At 53.6% G+C, this 23388-nt stretch overlaps 2 protein-coding genes across 2 annotated transcripts in view; one reads left to right on the top strand and one right to left on the bottom strand.

Annotated features, from left to right (window-relative positions):
• Positions 1–23388, bottom strand: part of SPRY3 (sprouty RTK signaling antagonist 3) — a 315558-nt gene that overhangs the window by 83175 nt on the left and 208995 nt on the right. The gene's annotated exons all lie outside the window — the stretch shown is intronic.
• Positions 326–8582, top strand: NSDHL (NAD(P) dependent steroid dehydrogenase-like). Its single transcript, XM_068205146.1, has 7 exons — positions 326–418; positions 2605–2766; positions 3468–3614; positions 4608–4736; positions 6650–6792; positions 7274–7376; positions 7972–8582. The coding sequence occupies exons 1-7, from the start codon at positions 398–400 to the stop codon at positions 8305–8307; spliced, it is 1041 nt and encodes a 346-aa protein (XP_068061247.1). The 5' UTR covers positions 326–397; the 3' UTR covers positions 8308–8582.

Genomic DNA, 23388 nt, shown 5'->3' with positions numbered 1-23388 from the left:
GAGATGCAGCAGTTCGTAAAGTGCGTTTTGGAGAGGGATGAGGTGCCGAGGGACAGGGGGTGGAAGAGGGAACAGCTGGAGGGCGATCACCCTGTGCCCCTGCTTTAAACCAGCTGGGTGCTCCAGGTGGACAGGCACCGATCCCAACTCTTCTTGGCTTTTTCCTTGGAATTTCCAAGGGGTTTCAGAAAAATCAGTACCAAAGAGCCAGGCCAGCACCTGTAGTTGCTGATCTAGTTTGGAAGAACAGGGAGAATTAACTCCCTCTCTTCATCCTTCTTCAGCATAGTGGCTTCAAAGCTTGATTTCTGTAACTAGAAATGTGTTATTTTATTGGGAATAAAAGAATATTCTCCCTTTTTTCAAGGATTCTGGTGGACAGTGCCTCACCCAAGCCATGGCCACACGCCTCAGATCGGTGAGTTGGGGCCTCAAATGGTGCTTGGGGAAGTTTTGTCTTGCAGAAACAAAGTCATAAACATTCTGCACATCACTAGGGATGTGTGTGCACATCACATGAGGCTGATCCTGCATTAATGGTAATTCTGGGGAGAAAACATGGTTTTCCAGGGTATCATTTGGATAGGTTGAATTCATACCTTAAAATCAATATAGATGTGTAGCTTGGCTTGCCATAAATATTATACTGTGCAATATCAAATTATAGAAAGATTATAATAAAATTATAGATAATTGTGGATCCCCTGGATCCCTGGCAGTGTCCAAGGCCAGGTTGGACGGGGTTTGGAGCAACCTGGGACCTTGGAAGGTGTCCCTGCCCAAGGCAGGGGTGGAATAAAATGAGCTTTAAAATCCCTCCCAACCCAAACCAGTCTGGGATTCTGGGATTCCTTTGAAGCCTCTGCAGTGCTCTGGGGCTCAGAGGCAGAGGGCAGCATTCTGCTGCACTACAACTTCACTTCAAGCACATCTCGGAGCAGTTCGGGTGTTCTTGGTTCCTGCAGAGTGCACGGGATCAGGGAATGCCAGAACGGTGTGGGGTGGAAGAGACCTAATGGGAAAGGGTGCAGGGAAAAGGAAAATGTTAGTGGAAGGGAGCGACTGCCTTTGAAGAGAGGCTGAAACATTTTCTGTCTCCTTAGCAGCCATCCCCCCTCTGACTGAGTCCCCTCATCTTCTCCAAACCACATCCCAAAATGCCACATCTTCTCGTTGGCTGAACACTTCCAGGAAACCTCCCTGGGCAGCCCCTTCCAGGGTTTGGCCTCTCTTTGAGTGAAGGAATTTCCCCACTCTCCACTCTGCCCCTCCCCTGGCCCAGCCTGGGGCCGTTCCCTCTCCTCCTGTCCCTGTTCCCTGGAGCACAGCCCGACCCCCCCGGCTGTCCCCTCCTGTCAGGAGTTGTGCAGAGCCACAGGGCCCCCCTGAGCCTCCTTTGCTCCAGGCTGAGCCCCTTTCCCAGCTGCTCCTCACAGGAGCTCCAGACCCTGATCAGACTCTCCTTTGCATTGCCCATCCCAAATAACTGCTTCAGCTTTGATGTAACTCAGGGAACTCCTCACATTTCTCTTGTGGATCACCCAGCACTTGGCAGCAGAACCTCTGTTTGAGGATGTGGCCTTCAAAGAGTTGTGAACAATCACTGTCTTTGTGTGGCTCCCTCAGAGCTCTCTGCTGGGGAGGGGTTGTGTTACAACCAGGAGGAAAACTCTTTCCAGGCAGCACAGAGCATTCTTTGTGTAACAGCTCCCTCAGACTCAGGGCCTGGATGTTCTGTGCAGGCAGTGAGGTCTTTGGTCTCAGTCCAGTCAGACAAGGGGCCAGACTGAGCTCTGTTAATTATTGACACCAATCACTGATTTACAAAGCTTAAAGAAAAAGAAAGGAAGAACTAATGGCTCTAAAGGACAGCCCCTGCCTTTACCTGGTTGCTTTCTTGGCTCTGAGTGTCATGGGTTCTGATAATGGTTTTAATGTTTGAGTTAGCTGTGGCAGGAGCTGAAGTAAATCACAGAATCATCCCAGAGTCCCAGACTGCTCTGGGTTGGCAGGGACCTTAAAGCTCATCCAGTGCCACCCCCTTCGGTGACAGGGACACCTCCCACTGTCCCAGGCTGCTCCAGCCTGGCCTTGGGCACTGCCAGGGATCTAGGGCAGCCCCAGCTGCTCTGGGCACCCCATGCCAGGGCCTGCCCACCCTCCCAGGGAACAGTTCCTTCCCAGTATCCCAGTATCCCATCCATCCCTGCCCTCTGGCACTGGAAGCCATTCCCTGAGTCCTGCCTCTCCGTGCTCGTGTAAATCATCTCTCTCCATCTTTTCATGTGGGCTCCCTTCAAGTTCTGTTTGCTTTGCTAGCCAAGCAGAGTTCATGGGGGCCAATGTTCTTTTCCTTCCCTCCTCTCTGAGCCTCTTGGTTGAAAGCATGAGGCAGAGTCCTTCCAAAATCCCAAAATCACAGTGTCTGCACTCATACCTCCCTGGGACAGCACAGAGCTTTGATGTCCGAGTTCAGATCCCTCTGGTGGAGCTGCTGAGCAGAATTCCAGCTCGCTGAGCCCCAGGGAAGCTCAGGCCAGTCTGCTGTGTGTGCCTGTGTGCTAGGGAGGTTCTCCCTGTCCTGTCCTGTCCCTGTCCCTGCAGGCTGGCAGGAGCTGCACCGTGATCGGGGGCTCAGGGTTCCTGGGACAGCACATGGTGGAGCAGCTGCTGGCCAAGGGCTACAGCGTCAACGTCTTCGACATCCAGCAGAGCTTTGAGAGTGAGCAGGTGACCTTCTTCCTGGGAGACCTGTGTGACAAGGAGGTGAGGAAGGACTGGCTGAAATTAACAAGGGCAAATGCAGGCCTTGCACTTTTCCTTGGAAGCCTGTGAAGGAAACAGATCTGGTGTCTGATGTCTGGATTCTGCTGCCAGCTGAAAAGAGCAGGACTGCTTTGTGCCTGGTGCTTTGCATTACTGTTAGCTGAGATTTACAGGGTAATTACAGCCCCTGGGCTAATTGCAGGGGGCTCTCCCAGCTCTTCTCAGCTCCCTGAGGGTGGCACAACTCATATTCCCAACAGTCAGGGTGGGATGAGTGGGAGCCTTGGCTAAGGCCTGTGTGAGCCATGTGGGAGGTGACTTTGGGACAGTCACCTGCACTCAGCCAGTGCCATGGGGAGCTTTAAACCTGCTGCTTCCTCAGTGTCCTAACTCCAGGTAGTCCTGAGGCTTGTACCTGCACCTGGGGATTGCAGGGAGCACAGCCTGGACAGCCTTCAGCTCTGGGGAAGCTCCCAGGAACTCTCTGGGAAGAAGATAGGATGTGGTGTGTGGTGAGGACAGGACATTGTGGAGATCCTGGATGCTAATCCCATTCCTGCTGTCCACCTTTATGGAGGGAACATGACTTGAAATGCAACTGTTCCCATGAAAAAAGAGCTGGTTTATTTCCCTGCTGTTATTTTGTCCTGATGTCTGCCATGGCTGTTGCTCCGTTCCCTTCTCCCCCTGGTTTCCTGCAGGCTCTGCTGCCAGCCCTGCAAGGAGTGTCTGTGGTGTTCCACTGTGCCTCACCAGCCCCTTCCAGTGACAACAGGGAGCTGTTCTACAAGGTGAATTTTATGGGAACCAAGGCAGTCATTGAAGCCTGCAGAGAAGCTGGAGTGCAGGTAAAGGTGGAAAAGCCCTGCAGACCAGGAGAGGCTGATGGACTTTGTACCACTGGCAGCACAGGCCAGCCTTATCTGAGAGGGGGACAAAGGGCTCTGTGATACTGAATTCCCACTTGGTCCATGAAAACCAGTGGAAGAGAGACCCTGTGGGTCTCCTGCTTAGTGTCAACTCAATCCCTGTTTGCCACAGAAAACCACATTGTGACTGGAATGGAAAGGCATCCATTAAAATCTGTCCTACCTGGGAGTCACCCTGGGAGATCACCACCTCACAGGTGGCTTCTTTCCTGCTTTCCTAAGGGGACAGCCCCAGAGATGGCTTTTCCAGCAGTGGGAATATTCATGGCATTGATTCCCTCCCTGAATTCCTCACAGTGGAATGAGGAGGAACACACTTGTGCCAAAATCTCAGTGCCGTTTGGTTTAGAAAGTCAATTGCCCACAAAAGAAAGAGCCTGAGGAAGCCAGCCTGGAATTGGAGACTGAATTTTCTCCGTAAATTACTTTGATAGCCCATAAGTTTTTATTTCAATTCATTTATGTCATTTATTTTAAATGTATTTATTTATTACATTAATTTAATTTCATTTATTTCATTTAAATCGCCAAACAAAACCATCCAAGATTTTTTTTTTTTAAACCCACTGTGATCTGTTATTGCCAAGATGAGCAAATCTTTCTTTAAAACACTGGGTGTGTGTTAAGTGTTCCAAGCCTCTGATTTTCCTGGAGATGTTTCCCCTGGATTGACTGCTTTGGGGGATTGTTGGAATGTTTTAATCTCCTTTAGGCAGCACTAAATAATAGGACAGAATAATTAAAAAGGGGGAGTTCTCTTACCTGCAGTTTCTATTCATTTTCTGTTAGGTTATTTTTTGTAGGATCAGTTGGTTAAATATTATTATCATTATTATCTTTACTCAGCCTTTGTAAATAATGACCCTTTTATTTTAGACTTTAAACAACTCTTTTCTCCCCTATCTCCTGCAGAAATTGGTGTTAACCAGCAGTGCCAGTGTAGTTTTTGAGGGCACAGACATAAAAAATGGCTCAGAAGATCTCCCCTATGCACAAAAACCTATTGATTACTACACAGAGACCAAGATCCTGCAGGAGAAGGTATTTGCCAATGGTTAAATTGTTATTTTTGGATGTATTCACTTAATAAAAAGAGAATAAAATCAAGCTGTGGCATGAATTGCCACAGAGGCTGAATGAAATGCTGTGTGACACTGCAGAGGTGGTTCCAGAACTGCCAGAGGTGTCACTGCCATGGAAGAGCCACAGAATAATCCCACTTCTCACCTGCCACACCTTTGGTTTAACAGCAGTCAGGGGAGGTTTTTGTCCTCTCTGCTGCTTTTCCTGATTTGCAGCCTGAATTTAGAGTTGGGAATGTGAAAAAGGCACTGAGTAAGGAGGAGAGGAGTTGGGAATGTGGCCTGAGCTAAGGGGCACAGGCCATTACTGAAAATACTTATGTTAAAAAAAGATCTCCAAACATCTGAGAGTTCACTGCTTTGGACACTTGCACAGCACCAATATCTGCTCTTCTCAAGTTCTTACTGCTGCAGCATCTGTGGTTTAAATATGGGAAAACAATGTTTTCAATCAAAGGCAACAGACCTTTTTTGGATCCTTTTCCCATGGCTTGCATTTCAGCTGTGGGAAGAATCTGTGCTCTTTGTGCCAGAAGAATTGAGAGTCCTTTCCATGCTGATGCTGACAGTGTGAGAGGCTGGAAGGAATTTCCTCCACAAGAGCTTAATTAATTTTAATTGTGCAAACATCTGTTCCTTCCGCAGCACTTTGCAGTAACTGATAAAGGGGAAGCTGAGGAGCAGCAATCAGGGGTAGCCCCAGTGCTGGTGATTATGGCTTTGTTTTGGGGGAACTGAAAGGATTTTTCTGTGCCTCCTCCATAGAAATTCCAGCAGCTGCTGGAAATGAAAACATGTTTAGGAACTCCCAGGAGGATGAAATCTGCTCCAGAGGTGCTGAATGTGCTGCTGGGGCTCCAGGGAGATGGGATCACCCCCTCCTGAGGCTGATCCAGGAGGGCTGGGCTGGGTACAGCTGCTGGGAGGGACAGAAATTGAATTCCTGAGTGTCCTCTGCTCCAGCTCGTGCACAGAGTTCATGGAGTGAAGGAGCTTGGAAAGCTCCTCTGGCTTCTGGGGTGTTCAAAGAGAGAAGCAAAGCTTTCCCTTCCTTTGTCAATTCATTAGGTGCTCAACCATAAAAACCTGGTTTTGTCTGGTTTTCTTATCAAGGAGAACTGGGAAAAGAGGTGGGAACAAAGGAAGGATCACTTGGAAAGACAGGAGGGGATAATAATTCTTCCACTGGTTCCTTCCCAAGGACATGGAGAGCCCCCAGCCCCTTCAGTGATGATCATGGGATGTTGGAGCCCTGGTTACTGAGAATTTGAGACTTTCTGTGCTGACAGGCACTGACCCCCAATAGAAAACTGCATTTGAGGCCATGGAGAAGGCTCCCAAAATGGAATGATAGAACTGGGATTATGGGTGTGTAATTTGGATAGAAGTGTGTAATACCACATGGTGGAAAACTTAGAGTTTAAGGGCTTAGAATATAGTGACATATATAGAGCTAAGATGGAGGTTTTAGCATGGAGTCTGGTCCTTCTTCTTCACCTTGTTCTTCATGGGTTTGGGTGGTTTTATGTAATTGGATAAAAAAGTCTGCATTGCAGGCCACAGGTGGTTGGTTATTGGGTTAAAAGTAAAAATAATTTGGGTGTCGTTTCTTAATTGGAGAGTTTATCCTTGAAAGGCCTTGTAGAGAGAGATAGGGCTCCATTTTTAGTTTGTTAGAGTGAAGTGCTGTAGAGCTCATGGTTTGTGAGACTGTAACACAGATAAGAACTAACAAACATCTGAATCCCAATAAGAAATACCATCTCAGCCATTTAATCCCAACCTTGGCAGAAAAGAAGTTAAGACTCCACAGTGGGATGCATTGCTGAGCTCTGTTTTCCTTCTTGATTTTCTTCTCCTCTTTCCCTGCAGGAGGTGCTCAGTGCAAACGACCCAGACAACAATTTCTTCACCACTGCAATCCGTCCCCACGGAATATTTGGTCCCAGAGACCCTCAGCTGGTTCCCATCCTCATCCAGGCAGCTCGGAGTGGCAAAATGAAGTTCATCATTGGGTGAGCAAGGCCCAGACATTTCAGAGCTGGGGCAAAATTGATGCTGGATCTACAAAGCCCTTTTGGAAGGGAGCAAAAGGAAATCAGTTGTGTTGTTTCTTTTATTTTTCACTTTCCAGTTTTTTTTCCTTAAAAATCCTGTCTTAGTGGCTCACTTCCTGCCATGGTGAGTGTCCATAATGCCAGAGGAATATCCATGAGGAAAGCTGGCATGGCTTGAGCTGTTAAAGAGCTGTGCCATTAATATGAAGCAGCTCAGATTACTTGCTGTTAATTTATACCACTTGAGGTATTTGAGGTTCTGGCAATTAAAATCCCTATGAAATGTCAAATACTAAAAGTATGGCCTGAAATTGCAGCACCAAAGAGTGGGGGAAGGGGAAACTTGGGATGAATTTATCCTGGTGGAAGTCCTTCCTTCTGCCACAAGCAGATTCTCAGCCCAGCTTGCCCTGGGGCTAAATTCCTTTTCTGTGTGCAGGGATGGAAAGAACTTGGTGGATTTCACCTACGTGGAGAATGTGGTGCATGGGCACATCCTGGCTGCAGAAAAGCTGCACAAAGGCTCTCCCCTGTGTGGGAAGGTGAGGAAAGAGGGGAGGGGAGGGGAGGGAAGGGATCCTCACCCTCTGCTGCAGGATCCATGCTGATTCCTGAGGGTCCTGGGCATCCATCCTGTAGGCCAGCAGCTCCAAGTTTTCCATCTGTGGTGAGCATTGTGTGCTCACAATGTCCGCTCACCTGGGCTGAGCTGGATGGATATCCTGGAATTTCCAGCTCCAAAACTCCTTGTGAAGTGCAATCCAGGCAGAACTGGGGGCAGCCAGGAGGCACACATGGAAACACAGCAGCTTTTGGGACACAGTTCAGAACAGGAGGAGCTTTTCCAGATTTTCCTGGTCCTGCCATGCTATGTGCTGTGGCAGCCAGTTGGGTTGACATTTATGAGGAATCCTGGCCTCTGGAGTTCTGGAAGTAGCTGGTTTCCTTGGAAAAGCAGGGATTCCCCCTCTTCACACAGAGGTAGGCAGTGCAAAGCAGTTTGTCAGGACAATGTGTTCTGTCGCAGGTCAGGGGGGTCTTGGCCTCAGCATGAGTAGGAGAGGGGCCAGCACAGAGCCAAACCTGGGAAATTCACCGTGATTTTAAGTCCTGGCTTCTGCTCTCCCTCTCTTCCAGGCCTTTCACATCACCAACGATGAACCAATTCCCTTCTGGACGTTCATGTCCCGGATCCTGACCGGCCTGGACTACGACCCTCCCAAGTACCACATTCCCTACTGGCTGGCCTATTACCTGGCCCTGCTGCTGTCCCTGCTGCTGGCCCTGCTCAGGCCCCTGGTGACCATCAAGGCCACCTTCACGCCCATGAGGGTGGCCCTGGCTGGGACCTTCCACTACTACAGCTGTGAGAGGGCCAAGAGGGCCATGGGCTACAGCCCCGTGGTCAGCCTGGACGAGGCCATTGCCAGGACTGTGCAGAGCTACCCCGGCCTGCGCCGGGCCAGGGCCTGACAGCCCTGCCTGGAGCCTCTCCCACCTGACTGCCATCATTTCTGACACCTTAACACGGAGCAAACGTCACCAGTTCCCAGGAAAGAGGAGTTTTCCTGAGATCTCTGCTCCTCCTCCTCACCGTTCCGTGTGGGAGCTGTGCTGACAGTTTGTTTCTTGGATGTGACTTCTTGTTTGGAAACAGCTGCTGAACTCTCTGGGCTGTGAATAAACACCCTGCTGTGCCCTCTTCAATCCCGAGCAGGCACACCAGCATTCCTGCTCCGCTCCCTCCACCCTTGTCCTGTGTTTTGTTGCTCTGGTGACAGCAGCCACCCCTTCCCAGAGCTGCAGGCTGGGTCACAAACACTTCCTGTGGCTGGCTCCCCTCTGGGCTTTGGCTTTGCTCTCCACAAGAGAGCCCCGTGCCAAAAAGGACTTCTGCCACCATCACTTTAAATCATTGCAGCTCTTCTGGTTTTACCTCTATGATCAGGGAGTGGTTTGGCTTCTCCCTGAGGCAGCAGAAGGAACCTATAAGGAGTGTGTTCCTTTGTCCATGCAGGATTTATTTCTGTTCCAAAAGAACCCAAATCACACTGAGATGACTTTGCAGCTTTGTGTCCCATCTCTAGAGGGCAGATCCCACTCTCAGCACAAACAGGATGTTAATGATTCCCTTTTGGGGGCAGAGATCTTTGGGAGCTGCCTGGCAGCAGCCCCAGCACTGTTTTACCACAACTCCCTTCCCACCAGATCTGCAGTGCTGGGAAGATCCTGCAGCACTGAGCTCCTCCTCCCTGCCTTGTCAGTGCTGGTCACGGGGATTTTTGGTGCTCTGACCACTTAGTCCATGAAAAAACCTCTTTTCCACAAGGAAATGGATACAAAGCAACACTTCCCAAGCTATTTCCACTGACTTGTATATTAAATGTTCTTTGCCCTCTAATCTTTCTAAGCACTTCAGTTCTGGTTTGGTTTTAAATGAGGGGTTTAGGTTAGAGCTGGAATTTTGCCCTGTGCAAATTCCTGGATCCCTGGGAGTTCTGGTGTTTCAAATTTCAGAAGGATGGGAAGTGCCTCAGTCACAGAATTACGGAATCCCAGGATGGTTTGGGTTGGGAGGGATCTTAAAGCTCCTCCCATTCCACCCCTAGGGACACCTTCCACTATCCCAGGTTGCTCCAATCCCCCTCCAGCCTGGCCCTGGACACTGCCAGGGATCCAGGGGCAGCCACATCCTCAGGCACAACGAGCCTGAACCTCAATGTGCTGCTATAGTCTGATGAAATGTCTGATTAAATGGGTTTTATTTTAACTTCTGGCTGTTTTCTGGGGAAAAAAAAAAATTGGGCTTTTTTTTCCTGGGAATTTTGATTTGCTGGTTAACAGCTGGTTTTGCCAACCTTGGCCTTGCTTGATCTTGCAGCAAATACTGGCCAGGTGCTTGGGCCAGCTGCCACCGTTCTGACGGGCCCTGGTCAGCCCCCCTGGGAGTGGGGATAGCGCTGCCCTCCCACAGGCAGGGAATGGTGTCAGCTGGAAGTGGAAGGATCCAGGATTCCCCGAAGACAAACCAGAGGGAAATCACTACATCACAGTCAGATTAAGCCCTTTTCTGACTTAGAGATGGGGCAATTGAGAGGAGATTTAAAAACTTCTATTCTCTTTTCAGTCTCATGTGAAGGGTGAGACAATACAGATGTTAAAATTCACGCTATTACAATCAGAAGCTTTCTGTCAAACTTTAAAAACTCTCTACAAATTCATTTCCCACACATCACCTTCAGCCTCCAGCTGGCATTTCCCAGCCTGGCAGCTCCAATCCACCCCAAAAATACCATGGCTGTGCTTGGACACAGGTCAGGGCAGGGTCACTGCTCTCCCTGTCCTCGGGAGCCTGGCCGGGGGAGCTGAAGGAGCTCCTGGAGCAGAAGGCCCTGGAAGCTGAGCTCAGCTGGATCAGAGCAGGCAGGGGGGTTCCCTCTCCCAGGAAGGGATCCAGAGCTCTGCTGGGCTGGGGAGCAGTGGCCAGGTGGCACCCAGGGCAGGGCTGGGCACACCTGGGCTGGGGAGCAGTGGCCAGGTGGCACCCAGGGCAGGGCTGGGCACACCTGGACTGGCAGCTCTCCCGGTGCAATCAGGGAGCTGCCAGGTTCCTCTGCAGGAGTGCTGCTGTTTCCCAAGCCCAAGTAAACAGGGAGTGCTGGAGCATGGCTGTGCCTCCATCCCTGGCCACAACACAGCAGAGCCTTGCTCGATCCACAGCCTCTTCCAGCCCTGCTCCAGCCATCTCCTCTCGTTTTCCAATTCTAATCAGCATAAATCCTGTCCTGGGTTTTTTTGGGGCAGTGATGAGATCTTTCTGTTCTGTCCTGCCTGGATATATTTTTGTGCCACCTCTTGAGCGCTGGGAGGACCTGGAGCTGCTGGAGCAAGTCCAGAGGAGGCAGCAGGATGGGCAGAGGAATGAAGCAGCTCTGCTGGGAGGAAAGGCTGAGGGAATTAGGATGGTTCAGCCGGGAGAGGAGAAGCTTTGGGGTGACCTCACTGTGGCCTTGCAGGGCCTGAAGGAGCCAGCTGGAAACATGGAGAAAGATGGGAGAAAAAAGGAGAGAGACAATTTACAAGGGAGGGAGGGAAGGGACACAGGGAAGGGTTAGGTGGGATATTGGAAGGAATTGTTCCCTGGTGTTACCCTTGAGCCCAAAATGATAAAAACTCGCAGGAGACTGAAGAAGAAGAAAAAGAAGGCATTTAATGCCAAAGCTCTTTCCCTTTTTATAGACATTCAACACATTCTACTTGATTGGCTAATTAACAAAAACATCTTTCTCACAAACAGTCCTTGAGAAGAACAGAAAAACAGAGTAGAAAAAGCCACCACCTCCAGGTTGTTTATACTAACAAGTTATCACTGTTCCTACAACTCCTTAAAGTCCTCAAAAGCCACTGTGAGAAACGAATGTCGTTTCTCTCTCTGTGACCAGGCTGGCATCCACAGGTCCCCCTTTGTGTTTAAAGATGGGGGCGATGTTTGTAGTCCTCTGCATGGCCCCTTGCAGAAAGGAGAACAAACACAGCTCCAGAGGTCCCTCAATCACATGCCAATTAAAATGGCCAGAGAGATTGGATCTTGTGATTCCCTCTTACAAAAATGCGCTATCAATCCTAAATCATGTACTTACTCTAATACAAAACAGTCCTTTTTAGAAGCAGGATGAAATGTTCGATCCCCACTCGTGGAGGGGCCATCGGATTGATGGTTGTCATCTTGATCATCATTCGGAGGTTGCCTGTGAGCCACATTCCGGTTCTGGTGTTGCAGGTCAGGGCAGACACACCTCGCGGGTACCCATGGCACTCCAGTATCTGTGGGGACACATGCATACCCAGACCCCCAGTGACAAGGTCGTACGGGCCTCCCCACTTATGGTTAGATCCTGTATCCAAACCTTTGCTCAAAGCAGGTGCGTCTCACCTGAAGAATGCAATTTAAGAAAGTGATTTAGAATGACAGGGTTCTCCAAATTCTGTGGCACTGTCAGGTGGTTGATTGTATATAGAGCTTTTTCCAATCATCTGTGTGGCGTCTCGCCAGGCATTCCCCTTTTCTGTCTGCCCAGAATATGCTTCAAGGTACCATGAGCGTGTTTGACAATGGCCTGGCACGTTGGAGAGTGTGGGATACCAAGCTTGTGTGACACTCCCCACAGGCATAGAAACTGCCATGTCTTCTGCGAGACATAGGCAGGGCCATTGTCAGTTTTCACAGAAGAAGGTATTCCCAAGACTGCAATAGCCATCCTCCAATGGGCAATCACGTCATGACTCCTTTCCCCAGTGTGAGCAGAGGCCCACATAGCGGAGGAAAATGTCAATAGACACATGCACATACTTGAGTCGGCCAAATTCAGCGATGTGAGTGATATCTGTCTGCCACAGCTGCAAAGCCTTTAAGCCTCTGGGGTTCACCCCCGCTGGCAAGGGTGCAGCAAATCCATGACAGTCAGCACAAAAACTGACGATGTCACGAGCCTCAGCTGGCGTCAAATGAAACTGCTTCTGCAAAGTATGTGCACTTTGATGGAAAATTCATGTGACGCTTTGGCTTGCACAATCACGTCAGGCTGAGGCAGTACCCATGCAGGGTTAGCCAACCTGTCAGCCCTGGCATTACCTTCTGCTATGAAACCCGGCAAACTGGTGTGGCTCCGAATGTGCGAGATGTAATACAGATGGACTTGGGTTTGAATTGCACTCCACAAGGCTTTCAATAACTGAAACAAAACCCCGTTACTGACCTCCTTCAGAAGTGAACAACCCAAACACTTGGTTATGTCCACTACATAGGCGGAATCAGTTACCAAATTCAGAGGCACTTGGGAAAATTCCTGGAACGCCTTGACAACGGCCTTTAACTCAACCAGTTGGGCCGAGCCTGACTCATGGCCCTCCAGTGTCTGCCATTCAGATTCATCCTTCCAAATAACAATGGCCTTCCCCGTTTTTCCAGAGCCGTCAGTGAAGGCAGTGGGCCCTTACACTGGCACCCTGCTGCTCTTTGGCCACAATGACAAACCCATTGTCTTTGCCAGCCGCAGCAACTTATGGCTGGGCATATGATAGGCAATCTGCCCTGAAAAGTTCTGCAGTGCACTCTGCAAAGGAGTGCTGTTAGCAAGGTTCCATTCAAAATCTTCCCGCTCCACAGGAAGAATGATCGCTGCGGGATCGGCAGCCATCAATTTCAAACACCACTGACGGCATTTGATTATCAAACGAGCAGTCAGTTCGTACAATGAGGGCGCTGTCTTCTTCAGCTGATGGGGCAAAAAGACCCATTCCAAAACATGCAAGGGACCAGACCACTTGTCACTCCACTGGCCAATGATACGCATAGGATGAAAATCTGGATTGGTAATGAAGAGAGTGATATCGATGGAAGGATCTATTTGATGAACCTGAGGAGCAGAAACAGCCCTTTGGACCTCCTCCAGTACCTGTCGCGCTGCAGGTGTCAATTCCCAAGGTGACCTCAGGTCAGGGTCCCCTCTTAACGTCTCATACAATGGGGACAGTTGTTTTCTGGTCAGTCCCAAGAAGGACGCAACCAGGTGATGACACCCATCAACTTCTGGGCATCATTCAAGGTCCAAATAGAATCTGAAAATTGCACCTCCTGATGCTGAATGGTTTGGTCGAGAATTTGGCCCCCAGATATTTCCAGGGAGGGTGCTGCTGAACCTTCTCCAGGGCCACCTGCAGCCCGTAAGCATGCAGAGCAGCAAACAGCTGAGGCCGTATCCTCAGCAACTCATCCTGGGTGGGTGCCGCCACCAGGATGTCATCCATATAATGATAACAACACGCGTCAGGAAACTGAACGTGTACCCTGGACAAGGCCTGAGCCACATACCACTGACAAATGGTCGGGCTGTTGCGACAGCCCTGTGGCAAAACCTTCCATTGATGCCTCTGCACAGGTTTGGCATTGTTGACTGAAGGCACTGTGAAGGCAAACTTTGGCTTATCATCAGGATGCAAAGGAATCGTAAAAAATCAATCCTTCAAATCAATGACCAAGGTCTCCCATCCCGCAGGGATCATGGTGGGTGAGGACATACCAGGCTGCAATGCCCCCATGCCTTCCATCACCGCATTGATTTTCTGGAGGTCTTGTAACAACCTCCACTTCCCAGACTTTTTCCTTATCACAAAGACGGGAGGATTCCAGGGACTCGTAGAAGCCTCAATGTGTCCCTGTTGCAGTTGTCCCTGAACCAATTCACGAAAAGCGACCAGTTTCTCTTCAGTCAGGGGCCACTGATGAACCCAAATGGGTTTGTCCACCAGCCACCGTAAAGGCAGCTTAGGATACCTTTCCCCCTTCAATGCAGTGGCCCCCATTAAAAATCTGCCCCAATTCACAGCCCCCAGGCAGCTAATACATCCTGCCCCCACAGAGTGACCGGGGCCGAAACGATGTAGGGTCAAACTGCAGCCAGCTGCCCGCTCGCGTTGCCGATGAGCACAAAGCGTTGGCTCATCAAGGTACATGCTGGACGCCCCACCCCTACAATGGGCGTTCCCACGGGGGCCAAAGGCCACGTAGAAGGCCACACAGGGAGGGAGATGACAGTCACGCCTGCCCCCGTGTCGATCAAACCTTGCAGCTCGATCTTTGGCAGGTGGGCACCCGGCAGGGTCAGGGTACACACCATCTGGGGTCACTGAGTGGAAATGGTCGCAGACCAGAGGGCTCGTGGCAGTCCCATGGATCCAAAGCCACCAGTCCCACGAGTCTGCAGATCAGTCCTGGGGACACATGACTGAAAAAGCACAGGTTGAGCAATCCGAGTCTTTGCTGGAATAGTGACGGGGGGAAGGTATGAAAACCGTGGCAAAAACCAGACCTGAAAAGTCAGAGTCAATGACTCCCAGGTGAACAAAGATTCCTTGGTGGGTGACTTTAGAACTCCCCACACGCAGTGCGCCCAGTCCCTGTCCCAAGGGTCTGAACACACCCAAAGGAACCTTATGCTCACAACAGGATTCTAGGATGACTGTGGTTGTGGTACGTACATCCACGCTGGCAGAGCCATGGGTGATGTCTCCGAGCCAGCTGGGCAAACCTGAGCCGGTGCCGTGCTCTGAGGAATCACTTTTGTCAGGGTGCAATTCCCCTGTGCACTCTTCTTCCCGTTTCCCAGGCCTGCCAAAGGCTGGCTGTTAGCGTCAAATTGGGACCTGCATTGGTTTGCAAGGTGACCTGCCTTTAGGCACCTAGTGCACAGGAAGTCAGCACCCATACCTGCCGGCTTGGGTGCACCTTGCTGCTTCTTGCCCTTATTTTTGTTCCTCTTCCGTTGTCCGCCCCCTAAGGCTACCTGGCTTGGCTGTGAAGCAACTTCCAGAGCGGACGCCCTGTGGTCCACAGCATCCATCTCGACACATGCAATGGCCATGTCTGCTACCGACGGGTCGCCCGGAAGAGCATGTATGATCCTCCGGCACTCACTGTTTGAATTGAACCGGGCCAATTCCTTGCATAAGATCTCCCTTACGGCAACATCCTCAACTTGTCTCTCCAGGGCAGCAGCAAGCTTCTCAGCAAATGGCAAAAAAGGCTCACCTGGTCTCTGAATTATCGTTGCATAGGGTGGCCCGGGGGAGACTGCCTCAATGGTCTTCAACAATGCATCAAATCCTACACTTTGACACTGCTCAAGAACAGCAGAGTCCCAGGTAGCCTGAAAATCAGGATTGGAAAAGGCATGCTCACCAAGGAGAGCATCCACCCCCACGCCATACCTAGGGTCACCCTGAGGAAGAAGCCTGTTGCTTGCTGCAACCTTTGCAGCAGCCTGTGTCCAGTACTTCATGAAAATCGCATATTGCACAGGCTGGAACAGTGCCCGAGCAATACGTTTAATATCAAATGGAGCAAGCAGGTCCAAGGCTATCACTCTGAGAGCCTGCATGACTTGCTCAGAGCCAAGGCCATGTTTTGCAGCCTGGTCTCGCAGATCCTGGATCACCCGCCAGGCAATCACACCACGCTTGTTGGCGTGTCCTGAATTTGGGACAGCTAAAAACATGAGAAAATCTTGCACCTCGCCCTGTGGCAGAATATGGTTCTCCTGAACCACCCGTACCCCTCCCCCAGACGTCGGACGAGCCACCTGACCGACACCTGCAGCCCCACCCCCCGAGGCGGGTGTCGTGTCATCGGCTGCACACCGTGACCTTCCCGCCCCTCCCAACGGATCCTCATCCACAGCCTCCGAAACCCGCGCCTTAACCGCTTCCCAAAAGCTGCGGGGATTGTTGGGGCGCACAGTCACCCAGCAGGGAGGCAAAGTCCAGAGGTTGCGAGTAGACGCCGACTCCGCCTGCCGGTGCCGGTGGTCTCCCTCTGGGACACAGCCCCGCCGGGGGACTGCCCGCTGGTCGTCATCGCTGTCCGAGTCCCCACCTCGGAATGGGGAGGGCGCCCAGCGGCTATCAGAGGGTGGCATGCTAGCCAAAGGGTCCGGATTCGAGAAGCCGACCGCGGGCTGCGAGACCGAAGGGCTAGTCACAAGCCGAGACTCAGACGGACCGGCCGCCGGCACCGCCGCGGCCGGAGGTGGGGCAGCGGGCAGCGCAGCCGCGGCCGACGGCACCACCGCCGCCGCAGGCTGCCCTGGCGGAGGTGTAAGAGACATTAAGTCAACCGAGCCGGCCGCCGCGCCGGCATGAAGAGGAGGCACAGCCCCCGCCGCCTGAGTCACCGTTCGGACGGACGGTGTCTGAGCCGCGGTCACAGCCGCCGCGGTCCGCGCAGGCACCACGGAGAGGGAGGGGAAAGCTGGCCGGGAGCGTGACTTCGGCTGGAGCGGGCCCTCGCTGACAGGCACCGACGATGGGCATGGCCGGTACGGCCGGGCAGGCTCCATGGCAGACAAGGGAGCTGGTGGGGCGAGCCGTGTTGTCCTGGCGACCGCTGAGGCCGGAGCCGAGCCCGCCCCCTCCCGCGAGTCGAGCGGGGATCCCGAGCCGGGAACTGCGGCTCCCACCGTCCGGGAGAACGCCGGCCTCCGGGTGGCAGCGGGGGAGAAAAGCGGGGCTCCCACCGGCCGGGAGAACGCCGGCCTCCGGGTGGCAGCGGGGGAGAAAAGCGGGGCTCCCACCGGCCGGGAGAACGCCGGCCGCCGGGTGGCAGCTGGGGAGAAAAGCGGGGCTCCCGCCGCAGCGAACCCCCAGCCCCGTCGCCCAGGAAAGGGGAGAGCCGACCCGCCGGGGACGGAGGGGCCGAGCGCGGCGCGGCCGAGATGCGGCAATTGCTCTCGGTGGCGTTGATGTCGCAGAAAGAGGAGTCGGCGACCACCTCAAAACGCAGGGAGCGGGGCTGGTCGGCGGAACGCCGCAAAAGCCGCGGACCCAGTCTCTTTCAGGAGGACGCGGGGAAAGGTCGTTACCTCTCCGGGGAAACAGGGGGTGTCCGAAGGCGGGCGGACCGCGCGGGTGTCGCGGGCTCCCGGCGGAGTCCGGCGGGGGTCCCGGGTGTCCCCGTGTGCCCCGCGATCCGCGAGGGGCCGGTCGGTGCGGTGCACGTCACCAGATGTCACCCTTGAGCCCGAAATTATACAAACTCACAGGCGATGAATTGCAGCTGAAGAAGAAGAAGGCGTTTAATGCCAAAGCTCTTTCCCTTTTTATAGACAGATTCGACACATTCTGCTTGATTGGCTAATTAACAAAAACATCTTTCTCACAAACAGTCCTTGAGAAGAACAGAAAAACAAAGTAGAAAAAACACCACCTCCAGGTTGTTTATACTAACAAGTTATCACCGTTCCTACAACTCCCTAAAGTTCTCACAAGCCACTGTGAGAAACGAATGTCGTTTCTCTCTCTGTGACCAGGCTGGCATCCACACCCTGGGAGGGTGGGCAGGCCCTGGCACACGGTGCCCAGAGCAGCTGGGGCTGCCCGTGGATCCCTGGCAGTGCCCAAGGCCAGGTTGGACAGGGCTTGGAGCAGCCTGGGACAGTGGAAGGTGTCCCTGCCATGGCAGGGGTGGCACTGGATGGGCTTTGAGGTCCCTTCCCACCCAAACCATTCAGAGATTTTTATGGCTTCCAGTCTGTATTTGGTGTGTGTCAGCAAGCAGAGGCTGTGAAGCAAAATTGCCATTATCAAACTTTCCTTCCAAACATCCAGGATCAAATGCAGGTGCAGTCTGTCCCTGTCAGGAACACTGAACAGGAGCTCCCCACGACTTCAAAGAGTTCCCTGGAGCACTCTCATCAAACTCCTTATCTCCCTCTCTCTGTTTTCCTGGCTTTTCCTTGCTGCAGCTCCTAATTTTGCTGACCTGAGATCGGTTTTGGCAGCGGGAGAGATAAAGAGATCTTCTGCTGCTTATCCTGGAGAAGGGAGAGGGAGGGAAGGGAGAGAGGATTACAAGTGCTTTTCTAGGTGGAGTTAAGGTAACCAAAACCTCCATTCCCCTCTTACAGGGATTGCAAAGAGAACTTGTTCAGGAGGATTGTCCTTTCAGTGCTGCCCTTGGAACGTGGGGGAAGCCCTGGTCCAGACACACCCCCAGAGAGGAAAAAGGGTGGCTTGGGTGTAATTCCCAGAAATAGGTAAGAGGAAAAATGGATGAAAGCAGGTCAGAAATGACCCTGCATGTCCAGGGAGCAGAAAGGCTCAGAGGGTGCTCCAGGGGTGCACAGAAGTGTCCAAGTCCGGGCTGGACAGGGCTGGGAGTAAGCTGGGATAGTGGACGGTAGCCTTGTCTGTGGGGTGGAACAAGAGGGGCTTTAAGGTCTCCTCCATTCTGTGTGGAGGCCAAACCATTCTGTGATTCAGAGAGGTTTGGGAGTAGTGTGCCATTTGTACCCTGCACTGGGGGATTTCCAGACACAGGGATCCAGGACATGCTGCAGGGCTCGAGCTCAGCATTTTGGGAAGCTGTGGAAGGGGTGTTTTCTATCCCAGTACATCCAGCTACCCCAAGGTGCTGATGGCAGGGAGCACCGGGACATTCCCACACCTCCCAGCCATGGCAGGATGGGCTGGCTCTGCTTCCCGGGAGAATTCTCTCCCGAGTTTCGCTGCTGCTTGTGCAAGCCCCGGGCTGGTGCCAGGCCCACGGGGGGAGAGTGGTGCAACTCGGGCCCTGTCAGGGCAGGGGGAAGAGCGGCTTGTTTGCCTCAGAGCCTGCAGGGACCTCGCTGAGCTGCTGAGGATAAATCAGCATCTCCCTGCTTGCGCCAGAGCGGGTTTGGGGTGTTGTGGTGGCACCGCGGTGTCCCCGCCACAGCTCTGCCCCTGCCATGCCCTGACTCTGCTGACAACACCACTTTGTGTTGTGCTGGCACTCCTGAGCTCCAGGAGTGTGCAGGTGTGTCCGTGACCATGGCGAGATTGCTGTGCTCCTGTAGGGAATTGTTTGGGATAGACAATGCCCTGCTGCCACCTGCTATTAGGAAGGTGAGGTCTGGCATTCTGGCAGAGCTCTGCAGTGACACCTCATGAAAAACCAGTTTGATTCCCTTGTAACAAATGGGTGTAGTGGTTTTACACCCTGCGACTCATCCCAGCTCTGCTGGGGCTTGGGGCTGGTGGCACCTCTGCAAAGCACCACAGGACTGCAAGGTTACTCATCTGCCCCAGGGAGGGGCTGCAGAAAGTGAGATCAGGAAAGCAGGAAATGTTCCATGGCAGCTCAGTGCTCTGGAGTGGGCTTGGTGCATTTGACACCACCAGAAAATACTGAAAAAATGTTACAGGATGTTGCAGTGGCTGTTCAAACACAGGCTGGGCTGTGGGGCTGTCTCTGGGCAGGAATCACCTTTGCCACAGGAATGATTTGGTAAAACCCCCTTCCCTTAAAATTGGCTGCCTGGATTTCCAGGGTGAGCAGGTTCCTTGCAGACATCCCTGTTCCTGCAGGAATGAGCTGTGGGGCTACAGCTGTTGGCACCCAGCTGCTCTGGAAGTGGCAGAACAAGGATCAGTCAGTGCCAGCTGTGGGACATCTTCCTGAGAAAGGGGTCTGTGCTTTCCTCAGAGAGGAGATCCCATAAAAATCCACTTCCTGGTAAAGTCAGATATTCCAGGCTGAAATTTATTTTGTAACAATAATGTTTTTAACTGGAGCTGGGGAAAAGACACTTTTTTCTTGCTCTCCCATGCTGCAAGAATGTGTGTGTCCCTGGAGAACTTGGGGGGCTGGGATGGGATTCAGGACCTTGCTCCTGCTCTGGGCTGGGCTCAGGCACAGCTTTACCTGAGCCTTGGCTGGTGGCTGAGGAGGGGGCCAGGCCTGCAGGGTGGGGGTGCAAGCCAGATCCTCTTGGTTTTAACCAGATTCAGTGGGAAAATGGAAAAATTTCCCTCTTGGATTTCACTCAGGTTGGATGAGTATAAAGGACTTTTTGTGTTGTTGACTTCAGCACACTCAGGTTTCCTCCAAAGGTGTGCAGGGCACCTGTGCTGCTCCAGGTGGGGCTGCTCCTGCCAGTGAGACCAAGATTGGTGTCTTTTCCTGGAGCATCTGAATTTGGACTTGTTGAAGTCCCACTGTGAGCAGCTCCCTAACAAAAATCTGGAGTCTATCCCTGAGCCTCTGGCAGAAGCTGTCAGCTTCTTCAGGCCCTTCAAGGCCACACTGACATCACCCCAAAGCTTCTCCTCTCCAGGTGAACAATCCCAGCTCTCCCAGCAGAGCTGCTCCATCCTCTGCCCATCCTGGAGCCTCCTCTGGGCTCTCTCCAGCAGCTCCAGGTCCCTCCTGTGCTGGCCCAGGGCTGGGGCAGCTCTGCAGGTGGGGTCTCACCTGAGGGGGCAGAGGGGCACAATCCCAATCCCCTTCCTGCTGCCCACGCTGTGGGGATGCATCTCCTCAGGCAGCAGTGACCTCCTGGGGTGCTGCTTTGGGAGCTCCTCATCCATTGCTCTCAGTGTTGATGTTGAGGTGCTCATAACAAATACCTTCTATTTTTGCCCGGTTTTTGAACACTCAGCAGGAAACAGTGTGTTCCCACCAGGAAAAACCAGAGCCCTGGGTGCCTGGGTGTCCCTGTCATGCTTGGGGATCTCGTGTACCTGCAGGGCTGGCCAGGCCGGGCTGTTACTCACTGTTTTTGCAGGGAAGAGCCAGGACAAACCTTCAGCAAACCCTGGCATGACTCAGGGCTTACCGAAAATAAAGCTGCACTGTCAGCTGGAGCCCCGGAGCAGACGATGCTGTCCCAGGAAGGGTCTGGGCTGCGTTTTCCAGCCCGCTTTGAACAGCTCCGGTTTCCCTGAGCTGGACACCCGAGCCCGCTGGGAGCTCAGGGCGCGGCTCTGGGAACAGCCCGGCTTATCGCAGCCGGGATCAGCGGCAGCCGCCGAGCCGAGCTCAGCTGAGCCCGGCTGCTGCTGAGCCCGAGCAGATCGGAGGGGAAGATCTGGGGCGGCAGTAACGCCTTAATGCCTGAAAATCCCTGATGTCATCCTCGCTGTGCTGCTGGAAGCCAGGGCTGGGTCATCAGCCCTGTTCCAGCACATCCCGATGGGATGGGATGGGATGGGATGGGATGGGATGGGATGGGATATTTGCCCATCATCCCACAGCAGGAACCTTCCTTTCCAGCTGCTACAGGCTCAGCATTACCTGAGCCTGAATCAGGGACAGGGGATCCTGGTGGGGTCTTGGTTGGGGCTTCATCACCTGCAGGGCTGGAAGAGACCACAGAGCTGTTCCAGGGCTGGAGCCCCTCTGGAGGCGGGCTGGGAGAGCTGGGGGTGCTCACCTGGAGAGGAGAAGGCTCCAGGGAGAGCTCAGAGCCCCTGCCAGGGCCTGAGGGGCTCCAGGAGAGCTGGAGAGGGACTGGGGACAGGGGATGGCTCCCAGTGCCAGAGGGCAGGGATGGATGGGATATCGGGAATTGGGAATTGTTCTCTGGGAGGGTGGGTGGGCCCTGGCACAGGGTGCCCAGAGCAGCTGGGGCTGCCCCTGGATCCCTGGCAGTGCCCAAGGCCAGGCTGGACACTGGGGCTTGGAGCAGCCTGGGACAGTGGGAGGTGTCCCTGCCATGGCAGGGGTGGCACTGGGTGGGCTCTGAGGTCCCTCCCAACCCAAACCATCGTGGGATTCTCTGGTTCTTCCCACGCTGTGGCAGTGCCGGGCTGAAGCCCGGACTCCTCAGGACAGCTCCAAACACCCAGCCCCAGCTGCCAGGCTGTAGCGATGGGCAGAAAGTGAGTGCCAGGGTCTGGCTGTGCCAGGGTCTGGCTGTGCCAGGCTGTCCCCACAGCCGGCCCTCGGGGACAGTGCAGTGACCAGAGCAATTAGAAAGGGAAATCAAGTGAGGAAGAGCGGAATGCTCGGCAATTTCCTGTAGGATTATCACACCTGTGGGCCTCGTTAATGAGTTCCAAGTAGACAATCAGTGTCGAGGGCTAATTGCAGTCCGCTCCCTGATGCTCCCTGGGTACCACTGCTCCAAAGCGGCTCCGAGCCTGCGGTACCCGAGCAGTATCGGGGGCCCCGCTCCCCCTGCCTGGGGGCCGAGCCCTGGCAGTGCTTACCCCGAGGAGAAACTCCATGGGGTGAGAGCTGGGGGGCTGCTCTGGGCTGTGCCAGCGGCGCGCAGGGCTGGGGACCGTGGCATTCGCTGGGGAATGCCAGGAATGCAGAGGAGAGCCTACAGGGAGGGGAGCCCGTGCCGCCGAACGGAGAAACCTGTTTGATTCCCCTGAAGGGCGAAACACACCCAAGTCTCCTCCTCAAAACAAGGCTTGGCTTCCCGGGGCCGGCCCTCTCGGCAGGTAAGGGCTCAGGTGTGCCACAGCCGTGCCGGGGCCGCTCGGAGCCGCCGCTGCCGGGAGAGCTCCGCGCCGGGAAGCGACCGCACCGGGGGAAAGCGCGCAGGTACGGCCGGAGCTGGGGCTGCTGCAGCTGCGGGAGGGCAGGAGGGCTGTGCTGCCCTGCCGGGGACACCGTAAATCCTCCTGCTCCATGCAAGTGCGGCTCTCCAGCGGTGTCTCGGATCAAAGCGTGGCTCTGCCGGGGTGTGAGTTCTGCAGGGATGGGGTTCCTGCAGGAACGGGGTGGGGCTGAGGTTTGGCTCTGGGGCTTTGTTGCACCTGTCTGATCGCAAATTCCCTCCCTGCCCACGGCCCCACATCCTTGTAAACCCCTTTCACCTCTGGATTTCCGTGGAGCACAGCAGTGCCCTACCTGGGACAGGTCTGGGCGTGGGCAGGGTCCGGAAAACTCCGGGGAAATTCAATCCTGTGACCCCCTGAGAGCCTCCGGAGAGGTTCGGGGGAGCTCCAGCTCTTTCTGCCTCCCCAGCCCCTCCCTGCCACGACTCCTGTGGGACACAAGGGCTGCAGGCAGAGATTTCTCCCTCTCTGCTGCTCTGCCTTGTTTTGTTTCTCCCCGAATCTGTGTGAAATCAGCACCCTGGGAAGGAGTGGCAGAGCTGGCACAGAGGAGAGAGCACCTCCCTCTGTCCTTGCTTCATCCAGGGAATGTCATCCCCATTTCCCTGTCCCAGCCCTGCTCAGGACAGATCCCACAGAGGAGGATGAGCTGCACTCACCTGGGCAGGC

The sequence above is a fragment of the Anomalospiza imberbis genome, chromosome 14 (assembly GCF_031753505.1).
Source record: "Anomalospiza imberbis isolate Cuckoo-Finch-1a 21T00152 chromosome 14, ASM3175350v1, whole genome shotgun sequence".
Classification (NCBI taxonomy): Eukaryota; Metazoa; Chordata; class Aves; order Passeriformes; family Viduidae; genus Anomalospiza; species Anomalospiza imberbis.
This window is presented reverse-complemented; position numbering and strand designations above follow the sequence as displayed.